Source organism: Miniopterus schreibersii, assembly GCF_964146895.1.
Source record: "Miniopterus schreibersii genome assembly, chromosome: 12".
NCBI classification, from domain to species: domain Eukaryota; kingdom Metazoa; phylum Chordata; class Mammalia; order Chiroptera; family Miniopteridae; genus Miniopterus; species Miniopterus schreibersii.
Window position 1 is genome coordinate 73,867,740 of NC_138112.1, and position 15,772 is coordinate 73,883,511.

General features: G+C 65.0%; 2 protein-coding genes across 3 annotated transcripts; one reads left to right on the top strand and one right to left on the bottom strand.

Annotated features, from left to right (window-relative positions):
- Positions 1-6,483: 6,483 nt before the first annotated feature.
- On the bottom strand, positions 6,484-9,205 carry RASSF7 (Ras association domain family member 7). 2 transcript variants are annotated; one of them, XM_081152931.1, is made up of 6 exons: positions 9,098-9,205; positions 8,371-8,503; positions 7,478-8,190; positions 7,266-7,361; positions 7,103-7,184; positions 6,484-7,020 (listed from the first exon to the last, which is right to left on the bottom strand). In XM_081152931.1, the coding sequence occupies exons 2-6, from the start codon at positions 8,492-8,494 to the stop codon at positions 6,992-6,994; spliced, it is 1,044 nt and encodes a 347-aa protein (XP_081009057.1). In that variant the 5' UTR covers positions 8,495-8,503; positions 9,098-9,205; the 3' UTR covers positions 6,484-6,991. The 2 variants fall into 2 exon arrangements, with proteins under 2 accessions (XP_081009057.1, XP_081009056.1); XM_081152930.1 differs by lacking the exon at positions 9,098-9,205 and adding an exon at positions 8,622-8,731.
- A 1,137-nt stretch (positions 9,206-10,342) lies between these two features.
- On the top strand, positions 10,343-15,590 carry LMNTD2 (lamin tail domain containing 2; the record flags this gene model as incomplete). Its single annotated transcript, XM_081154925.1, has 14 exons — positions 10,343-11,348; positions 11,440-11,606; positions 11,744-11,748; positions 11,803-12,078; positions 12,169-12,324; positions 12,633-12,704; positions 12,799-12,887; positions 13,054-13,591; positions 13,783-13,837; positions 13,898-14,006; positions 14,117-14,303; positions 14,503-15,178; positions 15,273-15,346; positions 15,459-15,590. The coding sequence occupies exons 1-14, from the start codon at positions 11,164-11,166 to the stop codon at positions 15,588-15,590; spliced, it is 2,721 nt and encodes a 906-aa protein (XP_081011051.1). The 5' UTR covers positions 10,343-11,163.
- Positions 15,591-15,772: the final 182 nt, after the last annotated feature.

The window sequence follows — 15,772 nt, forward strand, 5'->3', positions numbered from 1 at the left end:
AACTGTCACCTCTGGTGCACCCTGACCAGCCACCTCTCACGTGCTAGTGCCAAGCAAGGACATTCACGTGCACCCTGCCCACTTGCCCCTCACAGACCTGCTCCCTGAAGTCCTTGCTGTGTCCCCAGTGCGTGCTGGCACCCCCTGCTCCTGCTCCTCACAGGCACAGGCAGGCACAGGCATCTTGTGTACAGGAGGGTAGAGCTGGGCTGGGAGCGCCCCCGTCCTCTCCAGCCCAGACCGGCCCTTTCCCGTGGTCAGGCCCGCACACACCCACAGGGCCAGAGCCGGAGGAGGGCACAGGCAGGACTGTTCCCTGGCTCAGGAAGGCCGTGTATTAATGTATTGGGGCCGCCGTACCGATGACCACAGACTGAGTGGCTTAAAAGAAATTTATTCTCTTACAGCCAAAAGTCCAAAATCAAGGTTGGCAGGGCCACACTCCCTCTAAAATCTGTAAGGAGAATCTTGTTTTGTCTTTTCTGGGTTTTGGTGCCACAGGCTTCCTTGGTTTGTGGCAGAATCACCCCAATCTCTGCCTCTGTCTTCACACGGCCCTCTCCCTGTGTATGTGTATCTCTCATCTGTCTCTTTAAAAAATAAAATAAAATAAATGGCCTGGCCAGGTGTGGCTCAGCAGTTGAGCATCAACCTATGATCCAAGAGACTGTGGTCAGATTTGCAGGCTTGGTCCCCAGTGGGGGCATGCAGGATGCAGCCAATCAATTACTCTCTCATCATTGATGTTTCTCTCTCTCCCTGCCTCTCTCTGAAATCAATAAAGGTAAATTTAAAAAAATAAAAAGTTTTATTGATTTCAGAGAGAGGACAGGAGAGGGAGAGAGACAGAAACATCAATGATGAGAGAGAGTCATCAATCGGCCGCCTCCTGCACGCCTCCACTGGGGATCAAGCCCGCAACCCGGGCATGTGCCCTGACTGGGGAATCAAACCACAATCTCCTGGATCCTAGGTTGATGCTCAAACCACTGAGCAGCACGGGCTAGGCTCTCATCTGTCTCTTATAAGTACATTGGATTTAGGGCCTACCTAGGTAATCCAGGATTATCTCATCTCAAGACCCTTAACTTAATTACATCTGCAAAGACCCTTTTTCCAAGTTAGGTCACATTCACAGTGTGTGGGCATTAGGATACAAACATATCTTTTTAAAAATATATATATCTTTATTGATTTCAGGGAGAGGGAGAGAGAGAGAAAAACATCAGTAATGAGAGAGTCATTGATCGGCTGCCCCCTGCACACCCCTTACTGGGGATCGAGCCCACAACCCAGGCATGTGCCCTGACCCGGAATCGAACTACAATCTCCTGAATCCTACGTTGCTGGTCAACCGCTCAGCCATGTCCGGCTGGGCCAAACATATCTTTTTGAGGGGCCACCATTGAGTCTACTAGAGGGTAGTAAGGGGTGCATTTGGAACTGCCAGAACTGGGGGCACAGTTGAGGGTTATACCAACAGGGCAAGACAGAAACTGGGAGCCACTTTGACTTCTGGCCTCTCCGTGTCCCCGAGTCCCTCCAAACCTCTGCCCTGCCTGCCACCTCAACCATGGCCAGTGGTGAAGGTGTGGGTCTCCTCAGGGACCCACATGCTCCAGGCCTTGATGACCCCTCAACTTCTGACCCCTTAGAGCTGAGCCACCCATTGCTCCTGCTCCTTCCCCATCCACAGGTGGCCACACCCCACAACTGCCTGCACCAGGCTTCACACTCCTGAGGTCCCAGGAAGGGGCAGACGCCTCCCTGGAGCCCCAGCACTGAGCCACCCAGGCAAAAGTCTTGAAGGAAGAAATGAAGTGACTGGAGCCTGGCCGGTGTGGCTCAGCAGCGGAGCATCGACCTGGGATCCAGGGGATTGCTGCTGGATTCCCAGTCAGGGCACTGGCCTGGGTTGTGGGCTCGATCCCCAGTCGGGGGCGTGCAGGAGGCAGCCCATCAATGACTCTCATCATGGATGTTTCTCTCTCCCTCTCCCTTCCTCTCTCTGAAATCAATAAAGATATCTTTTTTAAAAAATGAAATGAAGCGGCCGTGGTAGTGGGAAGAGGGCAGGAGTGGCCCATGCTAGGTTTTCGGGGGCCAGCGGGCTGAGCCAGGCGTATGCGGGATGCAGGTAAGTCACTGGGGGCAGGAGGACCAGTAGTGGGGTGGTGAGTTGGAGGGCAGGAGAGCTGGAGGAGGGGAGCTGGGGGCCAGGGTGGCTGGGGCTCTCACCTAGGCCAAAGACCATGGTGCCAGTGGGGAGCCCAGGAGCCTTTTGGAGCTTCCCAGAGGCAGGAGAGTGGGGTCTCCAGGAGGTCCGGGCTCTGAGGCAAGTAGGTGCCAGAGAGTGGTTGATTTGAGGGAGGTGGGGGGAAAGGGGGAGCCCTTGCTGACCTTGGAGGGGGCACAAAAGGCGTATAAGGACCCCTGTGCCAGGAACAAAAGGGGAGCAGGCACCTCTCTGCCCAATTAGGGGTCTGGGTGACTCGATTCTGGGCCACGGAGGCGGGAAGGGAGTGTGAAGAGAAGGGGCCGGGGCCAGATGTCCCTTGGCTGCCGCTTTGGGGGCTCCGCCCAGGAGTCAGTGACTCCGGGTCTGAAACAGTCGCTCCCTTGATTTACGCGCTTCGATGCCCAGGCAGGGCTGCGGCGCGGGAGGCGAGTCGCCCGGGGCCCTGCGCCCCGCGCCCTGGCCTCGGCCTCGGCCTCGGACCCGGACCCTTCCATGTGACAGATCCCACGGAAGGGATCCAGGGCGCCCGGGGCGGCCCCCGGGGGCTGCGGGGCACACGGGCGGAGCTGTAGCCCACGTCCGCTCAGCTCCGCCAGCCGGACCGCCCCGGGGTGGGCGCGGGCCGTGCGCGCCCCGCAGCCGAGGCCCCTCCGAGGCCCCGGCCCCGGCTACGTGCGCGGTGTCCCGCGGGTTCCCTGGGAGGCGCCGGCCCCGCGCGGCGGGCGGGGGACAGCGCCTCGGGCCGTACCAACCGGCCGGGCCGCGGGGGAGCCGCCGCGAGGCGCCCCAGGCCCCGCCCGGCAGGTGCGGCCCCGCCCCGAGGCCGACGTGCGGAGAGGAACGCGCCGGCCGCGCCCGCGAGGGGCCGCGCGGCGGTGGGCGTGGCGCCCGCACCCCCCGCGCTCCCACTGGCTGCGGCGCTGCAGGGCGGGCCCGGCCCGCCTGGCGATTGGCTGCGAGGCCCCTACATTTGCATACGGGCCGGGCGAGGGGCGAGGGCGCGGGGCCGTGGGGGCGCCAGGGGCCGCGGCCGCTGCAGAAGTTGGGCGGAGAGCAGGCGACGGCCCCGCACCCGGGTCGCAGGTGACGCGCCGGGGGCCGCAGGCTGGCGGGCGGGGGCGCCCCCCACAGGCCGCCCGCCCTCGCGGGCTGCAGGGCTCGGACGCCCAGGTTGGGGGGAAGGAGGGTCGGGGTGCGGGACGACCCCTCCGCCTGCCCGGCGTCCCTCCAGGCGCAGGGCAGCCACTGCCCACCGCACACTGCGCTGCTCCGGACCCACTGTGCGTGTGACAGCGGCTGATCTGTTCCTGGGCAGCGCGACCGCCCCGGCCCCTCTGTGACCCTGTTCTGTCGGGCAGGGGGAGGCCACACCGGGCAGGGAGAGGCCACACCCGGTCAGAGGGCGCGTGCAAGGCGGGCGGGCAGGGCACCCCCGTGGAAGGGTCTGCCTGTGTGCACCCAGCAGACACCCCGGGGGTGGGAGAGAAAGAAGGGACATTGAGAGGCGTCGCTGCCCTCCTCATGAGAGGGCTCAGGCTGGGCCAGATGCCCTCTTGGAGGAAACTCCCTTTTCCTTGTGTGTCAGGTTGCCAGGTTGTGCAGCGTTCCTGGGACTGCCTTCTGGATGCCACCAGGCTGAGGGCAGCCCTGGGCAGGCGCGGACTGAAGCCTCCAGACCAACCTCCTGAGGGCCACCTCTGGGAACTTGCATAAGGAAGACTGACAGACTTGGCTGTCCCGTGCATTCCTGCCACTTGGGCAAGGGCGCTAAGGGAGTGAGGGCGGCAAGGCCCCCTTTGCAGCGCCCGGCAACACGCCCCTTCAAGAGGTGGGGGCACCTGGCACAGTCCCTGGCCTGACCGCTGGGCTTGCCTTCTCTGCGGGGTGCTTTCAAGTCCACTGAGAAAACCTGCTGAGCGTGGAGTGTGCCCAGAGCAGCCTCCAGGTCTGCAGGTGCCAGGATACCTGCAGCAGGCCCTGTCCCCTCTGGCAGTGGGGGTTGATGGCTGGAGCTGGGCCTGCTGTTGTAGGAGAGGCCTGAGGGACTTGCGTGGACTTAGACTTCCTTTTGGAAGGTCCCTGTCCTGACGGTCACTGTGGTGTCACACCCAGCAGGCTTGGTAGGGTCAGATTCTGCAGGTGACAGGGAGGCTGTGGTGGCCTTGGGGTTGAGAACCAGTGGAGCTGATTTACAGCCACTGGGCAGTGACTTACTCTGGGTGACCCTCAATGAACCCAGGTATCTTAGCCAGCCCTGGAGGGCACTTCTGTGCTGGGGGTGAAAAGGAACTCTGAGGTTCGTAGAAGTTCCAGTGCTGTCCCCCAACACAGCCTGACCTTGGAGGGCAGCAGTGACCAATGGTGATGGCCGCCCCATCCTCACACCAGGCAGAGTCCTGCCCTGAACTGGGTGTTTGGAGGAGAGCTGGGCTCTTCCTCACCTCAGCACAGCTCACATCATTGTCTTCAATGTACAATTTAAAACTCAAAAGTAAACTTTCCAACCACTGAGGTTTGCGTAGTGATCTGAAGCACTTCTGGTAACTTTTTGGTGGGTGGGATTTTGTGCATCTGGAACAGCCCCACCCCAGCCCTCTTCTCCACCTTGGCCACTGGAGGAGAGGAACCCCTCTGAAGTGGGCTCCTTAGCTTGCCCAGAGCCAGTAGCAGACCAGGGACAAGCCCCTCGCGGTGGCCTCAGGAGCAGGTGTCCCTTGGAAACAGGCGCAGGAGAACAGGCGGCCGGGTGTGTGTGAGCTCAGCCAGCTCTGCGCCTGCTTCCCTTTGGGGCTGGGAAACTTGGTGAGGAACTCATGACACTGGGGAGGGCGTGGGCTAGTTCTGCTGGCCGTGTGTGCATGTGTAGCATGGTCCCTTAATGGCACCTGGCTTTGCCCTGCTGGCCTGTGCACTCACTCAGCTTGGGAGATGGTCCCATGCAGCGGGTCAGGGCTGGTGCCCAGATACACCCAACCTTCCTGAGTGTGGGTGGGGACTGCGGGTGAAGGGAGCAGGTCCCTCAAATCTGATGGTGAGTGCCCTGCCCAGAGCACACAGTGCTTCCACCCAGGACATGGCCTGTCAGCCTTTCCAGTCCAGGCTACACCCCAGGTGACTGTGCTTGGACCTGATTGGGGCCACAGGTCAGGCCAGCCCAGGCCCCAGGAACAGGCTGTGCGGAGTTGGGCAGCAGGCTCACGCGGCAGAATAGACAGGAGTGTGGTCAGGCTGGCAGTTTTGCAGAGAGGAAGCCGGGGCTGAGCCCCTCTGACATCACGGTCAGAATCATCCTGCCCCTTGGCCTGTCCAGCCACTCCTCATCTGTGCTGTCTCAGCAGGAAGTCCCCAGTCCTGGCTACTCCCAAGCTGGGCTCTTGGCTTCCTTGCTCCTGACGCTTAGGACTTCACAGCCCCTATGGTCTGCTCTGAAGGAGGTGGGGAGCACCAGCCTGACTTGGGGCCACCCTCTCCTCCAGGAGAAGGCTGACTCCATCCCAAAGTTGCCCATCCCAAAACTCAACACAAAGACCCCCATAATCTAGGGTGTTCCTATCCTGTTCTCCAGTACCACCCACGGCTGCACCCAAGGCTTACAGCCCCCGAAGTTTTGAACATCACAAAGGTCTCCAATCTTCACCACAGCCCTCGGAACTGGGAGCCTGTGGCCCAGCCCAGGAGAGGGCTGTGTGTTGGATACCTGCCCTGACTTCAAGGCTACAGGCACATAGCAGAGGCTTCACGCCCACCTGGGGAGCCAAGGGGGGTGTTGGAAGGCAGACAGTCACACCCTCACAGGCCCTAAACAGTCCCTTTGGGCAAAGCTCCCTGGGCCTGGCCAACCCAGGAGTCCTGGGACCCACCCCAACAAGCTCTCAGACTCAGTCAACCTGACAGGCAGGTCTGACATGTCCTCGAGTCCTCATATCCAGGAGCCACCCCAGAGTGGGCGGCAGTTCCTGCTGTTGGTAGGAGGAGAGGCCGGAGGAGAGAAGCCAGGTAGGAGAGGGTCAGATAATACCTGTGGCAGGGCTCTAGACCGTCCAACTCCCCAACACCAGGCTCAGGCTGCAGAGGGTCCCTTAGGGTGGGTAGGCACGGCAGCGTGGAAGCCCCAGCCTTGGACCCAAGTGTGCACTGACCTTGGGGGACCCCCTTCTCAGGAGCCCTGGCTGCGGACAGCCCCCAGCAGCTCGGGATACTCCCCAGTGACCCTGGGTGGAGTCTCAAGTGTTAGAACCCATACACCCTGTCTAGTGCCGCCTCAGGACACACGCAAGCCACTGCAGGCAGTTTACTGAGGTTTTAGTGTCGAGGTAAGGGGGCAGCACTCACACACACACTCACACACAAATATAAAGGTACTGAAGGATTCCTCCCACACACAAGCACACACCCACAGACTGAAAACAGCACCCACTCATCTCCTGTCACCAACAAAGAGCTGTGGGCTTTGGGGCCAGCAAGTTCTGAGCTGGCCATAACCCAAGCTTCTCCAGGGGCTTGGCAGACATGGCAAGCACCAGGGTGAGAGTCCTCAGCTTCCCCCTGCCTCCGCAGCAGAGACCCCAGAGTTCCGAGGTGTTGTGTCCTGGGCACAGGGCCTGAGGGCTTCCAATGGCATGGGGGCATGATTCCTCTATGACCGCCGATTCTTCCTCTGTCACCCAGGATGGGCTGACCCTGGCTGCCCTCGCTGTGTTGTCAGAGCCCGGACTGGGCTGGCAGTGGACATTCATTCCAAGGCAGGTGCTGCTACCTCCAGTTCTGCCTCATGGGGCCAACTACGGAGAGGACACAGGCTGAGGGGGGCTGAGGGGCCACAGGAGGACCTCATCCCACCCAGAGTGGGGGAGACAGACATACCCTCTGGGCTCAGACTGGACACTAGGGCAGGACTCCGGGGGGCTCCTGGGAGGGGCTTTCCTCTGGCTGGAGACATGAGATCCTGTGGGGAAAGCAGGTCAGCTTGGGACTGGGCTTGGGTCCCTCACCGACCCAGCCTCTCCCTGGAACCATTCTGGCTGACCTGTGTGCCGGGGGCGGCCCCCGTCTGCTGGATGAACTGCTGCAGGTTACACTGACGCAGCTCCCGGTTCAGTTCCTCAAGCTCCTGGGCCTGGGCCTGGGGCACACAGGACCCTCAGTGGGCACAGCCTAGACCTGGTGCTCTCCCTAGTCTAACCCCCAGACCAACCCCCAAATCCAGCCATGTCAGGGGTGCCAGTCCCGGGAGCTCACCTGCAGGGCGTGCTCTGCAGCCTCTAGAGCCCTGCTCACCAGGGCCAAGCTGCCTTGCACCTCTGCACTGTACCGCTCCTGGGCGGCCAGGTCCTGGCGCAGGCGTTCTGTGGCAGACGCTGTAGGTGAAGGGGGCCCAGGGGCCTCTGCGGCCAGATGTAGCTTGTCCTCCAGGGCACGAGCCTGGGCATCCAGGGCCTGCAGGCGGGCAGCATGCTCAGCGGTGGCAGCGCTCAGTGCCTGCAGCCGGGCCTGCGCCTCACGCTCCCGTGCCTGCTCCCGCCGCAGCTCCTGCTCCCAGAAGGCCTCCTGGCCCAGCTCTGCTGCGTTCCTCTGCACCCTCCACTCCAGGTCCTGCAGGTCTTCGCAGCAGCCTGGCATTGGTGCTACAGAGGCCACAGGCTCAGGCAGCACTGGGCTGGAGACCAGCCTGGGGCTCCCCAGGTTGAAGGTCAGTGCTTTGTGGGGATCACGGCCCAGTGCTGGTCTCGGCTTTGGGGGAAGGCTAGCACGGATTGGGCAGCGCTCAGGGGGTGGGCAGCTGTCAGAGGAAGGCCTCCCAGTGAGGCTGGGCCCTGTCCGCCGCAGGACAAACTGGACATCACTGGCAAACTGTCCACAGGTAGCCTGGGCACCCACTGGACACTCCTGGGGCAGCAGCTGCCGTTCCTTCTCCCTGAGACGCTGCACGAGCACAAAACGGCCCGTCTGGCCTGGGGTGGGGGAGAGGGGTCAGCCTATGTCCCCCCACCCCTTGTCCTCTAGATTGAGAAGCTAGGGGATGGAAAGGGGGATCAGCAACCAGCCCACCCTCCTTGGGGGAAGATGGGGCCAGAGGGCCAGGCCCCACCCCAGGTCCGCCCGTGGGGCCTGTTGTGCCGGAGGGGACTCACCTATAGCTTGGGCTAGTGCCACGACCACTTCCTGACAGGTGGTCTGCTCCGAGACCCCACAGACCACTCGCTGGATGCCATCCACCCACACCTTCAGCTCCATGGCCACAGGCCCAGAGAACATGTCCCTGTCCTGCGGGTGAAGGCCAGTGTCAAGCCCAGCCCGGCCCTCCTTTCTCGCTCCTCCCGCCTGCCCCTCACCCCAGAACTGGTTCAGGGCAGCCGCCTCGCTCTCCTGTGCCCAGCCCTACCCGCGGGCCACACATTCCTGGGGTGGGGGGAGTCAAGACCAGCCCCCCAAACGGGGAACCAGTCTGCCCTCCCGGAGAGCTGGAGGTTTCCCCACTTCCCAGCCTCCCCTCGCCCCGCCCCGCTCCCGGAACAAGGAGAATCATTAACCAGACGCGGGACTTCCTGCCCCCCCAGTCACCTGGCGCCCAGGGCACTGCCCCCCCGCGGGGCGCCGTCCCCGGTCACCCAAGGGCGTCCGCACGCCGGCTCGGCGCCCGCTGCCACGGGAACGCACCCTTTCCCGCGACTCGGACGCCCGCCCCCGGCGCGGCGCGGGCAGCCCCCTCCCACTGCCGCCGAGCCCGGCGCTCGCCCCGCAGGCCGCCGCCCCGCCGCGGGAGGGCGCAGGTGTGGCCCCCGCGCGCCGCCCGGCCCCTGCGCCTCCCTCGGAGCCGCCGCCCGCACTCCGGGCGCTCCCGGGCTCCGCGCTGCTCACCTGGGCGCCCGCCGGCCTCCGAGCCTCCGACCGACTCCTTTCCGCGCCCGGCGCCGCGGCAACCTGCAGCCTCCAGCGCCGCGGGAGCGTCCCGTCCGCCCCCCATTGGCCCGCAGCCCGAGCGCCAACCCCGCCCCGCGCGCTCCGATTGGCTGTCCGGCGCGCCCGCCCACCTAGTGCACACGCCCATTGGCCGCCTTCTCTGCGCTCCGCCTCTCCCCATTGGCTCCCCGCCCGCCCCGCCCCCGGCGGCGCCCAGGTGTGGGCGGGGCTTGGCGGCTCGGAGGGGCGGGTGGAGCCCGGGGCCACTCACGCCCGAAGCCCGCGAACTACGCGGAAAGGCGTCCGAGCCCGCGGCCCCCGGCGGCGCGGACAGGTGTCTGGTCCCATTCCCGGGCCCACGTCCGCAGGAGCCGCCCGGTCGGACGCCTCCCCCGTCTAGGGAGGGGGACCGGACTGGGACCCCGCAACCCGCCAGCGCCCAGAGGAACCCCGCCCTGTTCGCCCTCGGGGCCCACTCGACGGTCGTCGGGACACACGGGGCCGGGGTAGCTGGGGGGCCGCCGCCCTCCGCCCCTGCGGCCTGACCCGGCCAACAGCCCTGGGGGACCGGGGCCCACCCCGAGTTGCTGGGACAAAGGCCCTGGCCCTTTGCCTGCGGCGCATTCGGCCCCCCCCTCCCCTTCCGCAGGGGGCCAGTGTCCTTCACAGCTGCGGACCCGTCCTCGGCGCGGCCAGTCTTGCTGTCCCGCCGTCGAACCCAAGCCGGCCCCAGCCACGGCCCCTGGGCCTCGGGGCCCCTGCCCGGGGCGTTCAGAGCCGCCCTGCCCCAGTCGGACTGGGCCCTGGGCTGAGCCCCCCCCCCCTCCCCCCCGCCCGAGGGCCCAGGCGGAGGGCACTTGCCTGTGGGTCAGGCCTGGGCCTCGCTGTGTCCAGGGCAGAGGGGACAGTTGTCCTGGGTATCATGGTTACGGGGATGTCCCCAGGGGCCCCTGCAGTGGCCCGGGGTGGAGATGGGCAGGGAAAAGGGAGGTTTCTGGCTCGGGGGTTAGGCGGGTGGGCACTGGACACTGAGGGCAGGGACTGTGGAGGGCACTCAGGCGGGGTGGAGCTCAGCCAGCCCGCCCCGCCCAGGGCTGCCCACCCTTCCTCTCCCCCTCCTGTCAGTTCTGCCCAGTGAGGTCCGAATTCTCAAGAATGTGGACCCGCCGGCTTGTGGACACTCACAGGACAGCAGTCCAACACCCACCCATCAGTCTCCACGTGCAGGCTGAGGAGGGACTGTGGAGCCTCCCCCGGGGGTGGCCAGGGCTGTTGTGCTGAGCAATGACCATGGTAGGCTCTGCTGGTCACTCTGTGGCACCCTGAGCCTTCAGAGGTTAGTTGGACAGCAGCTCAGCCTCTCACAGCTGCTCCTTCAGGCTGGACCAACCCTGGGGGGAGGGGGGAGAGGGGGGCCTGGGGCTCACTCAGGGCCATGGTCTGGGGTCTCCCTGGAGGCTCCTGGTAACAAACAGCCCCTCCCTTTCTGGGTGCTGGTATCTATGGCAATGCTATAGGGCCTTTCTCTCCCCAGGCCTGCTTGGATTTCAGGCCTCAGGTGAGTGTTGGAGGTAGGGCCCTGGGTCTGGGAGGACATGGGTATTGTGGGTAAAGGACCAGCACCTCTGGGGACCCTTGCTGTAGGCTGGGGGTGGGTACCTCAGATCCTGGAGGGCAAGGGTGATAGTGAGGAGACCACAGAGAATGTCTGGAAACCCAGGTGACATGTTGTCTAGAGGTGTGACCTGCTGCTCTTCTCTACTCAGAAACACACAGGTGTGGACACCCACATGACCCACAGTCTGGTGTCCTGTGGAGTAGAGACAGCTAGACAGACAGACAGACAGACAGACACACACACACACTGGCCTCCTTGGAGAGCTGCCCCACTGGTGCTGTCTGGGGCTGTCAAACATACACACATGTACACGGGCATGTAAGGAGAGCCCCGCAGGAGTGCCCACACATGGGATACAGGGCAGACAGCCCCACCACCCTTCTCAGCTCCTCCAAGAACATCGAAAATGGCACCCAAGTCTTGCCATGAGGCTGGAAAAGCTAAGGAAGAGGCTCTCCCATCTCTGGTGGACAGAGAGGCGGTCAGTGGCCCCCCGAGGCCCCCAGAGGGCACACGTGCAGACCTGGTGGCTCCCACATGCCCAAAGGACACCAAGCCCAGCTCCACGCAAGTGGCCTCTGTCACCCTGCAGTAAGGAGGGGAGGGAGAGGTGGTCAGTCACTCAAGCCAGGCCAGCCAGAGGGCAGGGCCTGATCAAACAGCTGGGGTGCTGGCTTTGCAGACTGGCCCCCGAGTCCCTGGATCCCCACACATTGCGGCTGCTGTGGAGGCAGCAGGAACTGGAGATCCAGGCTCTGCGGTATGCCATCCAGAAGCACCAGAATGCCCGGCACTGCCACGTCCTGCAGGAGGTGGCTGGGCTTCCATTCGAGAGGTCAGCAGCAAAAAGCTAGTCACTCAGCCCACCCTAGCCCTGGCCTGGCTCTAATTGCTGGTTTCTGTCTGACCCCAACCCCAACCACTGAGCCTGACCAAGAATCCAACCTGATCCCAGCCCTGACCCTTACCCTGACCTTTGCCTCTAGCCCTAGTCCTTACCTGACCCTAATTCCCCACCCTAAGCCTGAGAGTTGATATACTGTAGACCTGCCTAGACCCTAAGCTTGAACATGTCCGTGGGTGCCAAACTCAACCAGGACCCCAGCCCAGACCCAGGCCTCTCAGACTTGACTGTCCTGGCCCAGCAGCACTCTGTACCCTTGGACCCCTCCTGCTCCCCTCCTTGGCTACTGACCCAGAAGTGGGGGCCACTGAGATCACCCCTTCTCCCAGGAGCTCTCGCAATCAGGGAAAGCTCCTGCAGATCCAGGTCCAGAAGCTAACTCAGGAGTTGAAACAGCAAAAGGAACAGGCCCACCAGGTGAGAGGACCTGGGAGTTGGGCAGAGGTTGGTTTGGGGGGGGCAAGGTCAGAGAAGGCCCCACCCCACCTGCGGGCTCTCCTGGAGCAGGAGAAGGTGCACCTGGAGGAGCAGCTGGTGGAGACCACAACCTTGCTGAAGAAGGTAGAGGCCCAGCTAGAGGCCTTCCAAAGGTCCTGCCTCCTGCAGTTGGCCAGCTCCTCCTGGTTGGGCCGCACGCTGAAGTCATCCACTGGCAGTGTGGAGGTAAGCCTGTGCCCCTGGGCCACCCTCCTGCCTCTCATCCCCTCCCCAGCACCCCTTGGACTTCCCCGACAGCCAGCATGCCCAATCCAGATTTGTGCTTCTGCTGGGGGGCTCTGGCCTGCTTGGGAAGCCTGTCCAGCTCAGGCTGTCTTCTGACATTGGCCTGAAATAGGGAGAAACCACAAGCCTTGGGGTCTGGCCCATCTGACACTCAGTAAGTGTATGCCCCAGGTGCTGGTGAGGTCGAAGGGGAGAGACGTCTTGGGGGGACAAGTGCCCTGCCTGCTGGCCTCCTGTCCCTCTTGCAGGTGGTGACTGCAGAGAGCCTGATGGATCCCAGCGACCCCTCTGAGAATGATGAGCCCCCCCCTGCTCAGGAGGTGAGCAAGGCCCCCCTCCTCTGCTCAGGAGGTGAGCCGTGCACTCATGGCTCTGTGGGAGGGGAGGGCCACATGCCTGTTGCTTCCTGGGCAGGGTTTCCGGCTGGAGGATGTGGACTGGAACACCGTCGCCCATCGGTACCCCAACCTCTTCACCAACATCAAGCCGAAGTCGGGGTACAGGTGACTTCTCTGGGAAGGGAGGGACTCCCCCAGGGGCCTTTGCTGGGAGGGCTTGCCTTGGCAGATGAGGACCTGAGTCCAAGTTCCACCCTTACTGTCCCTGGACAAGTCACTCAAACCTTGCAAAAGTCAGTTACCTGATCTCTAGAACAGGGTAGGGGCACAGGGAAGGGTTCCTGGGCCATCTCTGTCCTGCCATGGGCCCTTTTCCCAGGCTGGGTCCTAGGGACCTGGGCCACAACTTGGGGTGCCACGCCCCCCTTGGGGAGGCTAGCTGGGAGCAGGGCTGGGTCCAGAAACAGGGTAGCCAAGCAGCCAGTGAGCAGACTGTGGCCTGCAGGCACTCCTGGCCCCGGCATCCCCCACCATCCCCACTGGTCTCATCACCTGACAAATGTGTCTCAGACCCGAGCAGTCGGCAGGTGAAACATCACTTCAAGAGTGTGGAGTGGACAACCCTGCCCATCGTGGGCACCAGCAGCTCCGGGGGCGTTGATTCTGACTCCAGCTGGCCAGATGAGCGGTTTGGCCTGCGGAAGGTGACAGGGCACCCACCCCAGGCGCCCAGCCACATTTCCTTCCGGCAGATGGAGTTGGGCGCCAGGAGCTTCAGCAGGGACTCGAAGGCAGAGCCTGAAGGTGGAATGGGGCGGGTCTCCCTGGCTCCTTCTGCCCTGCAGGGCTGTGATCTCTGCCCAATGCCCTAAAGGCGGTCCCCCAACTGCCTGGCCTTCACTGTAGCCCTGAGGGAGGCTCCTGGGACTTCTCTGGCCTCATCTGTGGGCATTGGGGTGGTCTTGGAGGCCTCTGTACTCTGGCTCAACCCCTCCAAGTACTACAAGCTACCCCTCTGCTCCACTCGGCCCCCAGGGTCCAGCCACCCCTCCTGCCCTAGATCTGGTCCCTGGCACTGTTCGTCTTCCATGTGGACACCCAGGGGCTGCAGGCCAGTTGGCCTCGCAGGAGATGTCCCTAGAGGATGCTCCATACGGGGTCCCCCTCCCGAACAGGACTCTCTCCGGATCTCCGGGAAACCCACTCAGACCAGCCGGGCAAGTCCCTCCTGGTGCACGAGTCCAGTACAGATTCGGACCGCGGGCAGCCGGCGCGCCCTTGGAGGTGCGGGAGTGACGCAGCTCAGCCGAGTGCTGCTCAGAGGAGGGGGTGCGGGGGGGGCAGGCGCGGGTCTCCTGGCGGGCGGGGCCCCACCAGCCGCTCCGCCCCAGCAGGACGGGCTCCTGCCTGAAGATCGTGGCCGTGGGCCTTCGCGAGAGGTTCGTGCGCCTCCTCAACCAGTCCGTGGAGGAGACGGCCGACCTGGGCGGCTTCACGCTGCAGCAGCTCGACGGAGGCTTCCCGGTGTGCGTGTACCGCTTCCCGCCGCACACGCTGCTGGCGCCGCGGCACCACATCACCGTAGGCCCCGCGCCCCGCGCCCCTCGCGTCCCGCCCCCCTCGCGTCCCGCCCCCCGCGCGCCCCGCCCCGCGCCCCTCGCCCACCCCGCGCGCCCCGCCCCGCCCCGCGCCCCTCACCCCCCCGCGCGCCCTGCCCCGCGCGCCCCGCCCCGCGCCCCTCACCCGCCCCGCGCCCCTCACTCGCCCCCGCCCTCCCCAGGTGTGGGGCAAAGGGCCCGGCGGCGGCGGGAAGCGGCAGCCCTCGTCCTCGGGCCTGAGCTTCGTGACCCTGCTCCTGAGCCCCAAGGGCGAGGTCAGTGCGGTCCCGACGGGAGGCTGGGGAGGCCCCGCGGGGAGGGGTGACCGCGCGCCCCTCGCCCCGCAGGTGTTCAGCAAGCACCAGGCCCCGCGCGGCGTGACCACCGTTTCGAGGCTCTTCGACGACAACACCAACCTGTCCATCGACCGCTTCCCGCTGTCCGAGGCCCAGCCTGGGGCCAACGCTCGCGAGCAGCGCAGCCCGCGCCGAGCCCCGCGCCACGGTCGGGTGCGGGAGGCCCGGGCCCGGAGCCGGAGGCCGGGGTGGGGACCGCGGGTCCCTCGTTCTCTGCCTCCTCCCCAGATCCCGCTCCCCCAAAGCGCCCCCCAGCCCCCCGACAGGACCGTCCCCCACTTCCCGGCCGGACCCCGGGTTACGCAGGACGCCCCTCAGAGCTCCTCTTGCCCCGGCTCGTCCCCGCCGGGACCACCCCTTCCTCGCGGGCGGGCTCGGGCCCTCACGACCCCCTCGCCCCACCAGGACGCGGGCCCTGTTGCCGCGCCTGACCACGCGCCCGCTCGAGGCGCCAGAGCCGCCCGAGCGCGTGGAGACCGATCCCCGGGAGCTGCTGCCCGCCGTCCCGCGTGAGCGTGCGTGGGGGCGCGGAGGGCGGGCTGGGCCGGCAGGGGGGCGAGGCCGGCCCGACGCGCCCCCCTAATTGCCCCATGCAGAGGACCGGCTGGGCCTCGCGGACTGCGGGGCCAGGAAGGACGACTGCGGGGCCAGGAAGGAGGCTCGGGTCCGGGTGAGCGCGCGCGTGCGGGGTGCGGGGGGTGGCGCGCTCCCGCCCGTCCCGCCCCCGCCCCGCCCCGCCCGCCCGCCCGCTCCGAGCGCCGCTCAGGCCCCGGGTCCCGCAGGTGTGCCGCAAGAGCGTGGACCGGGGCTGCCCGATGGTGGCGCTGTCGGTGCAGAGCATGGCCCGGAGAAGACGCAGTTTCCACCTGCTCGGCCTCCCGCCCGTCACCGCGGCCCCGTGCCGGCGGGTGTAGGGCCCGGTTAGGGCGGCGTCGCCGCCGCCGCGGTGGCAGCGCGGGTGCGGGGAGAGGGTCAGGGGAGGCAGGCAGTGCCAGCTGCATAATTTATTGAACCAACGTCACCTACGAAGTAAACTGCATTTCTGTACACCTGGGAGTCGAAAATGATTCTCCTGGTTTCCCGGTCCCCGCCCCAA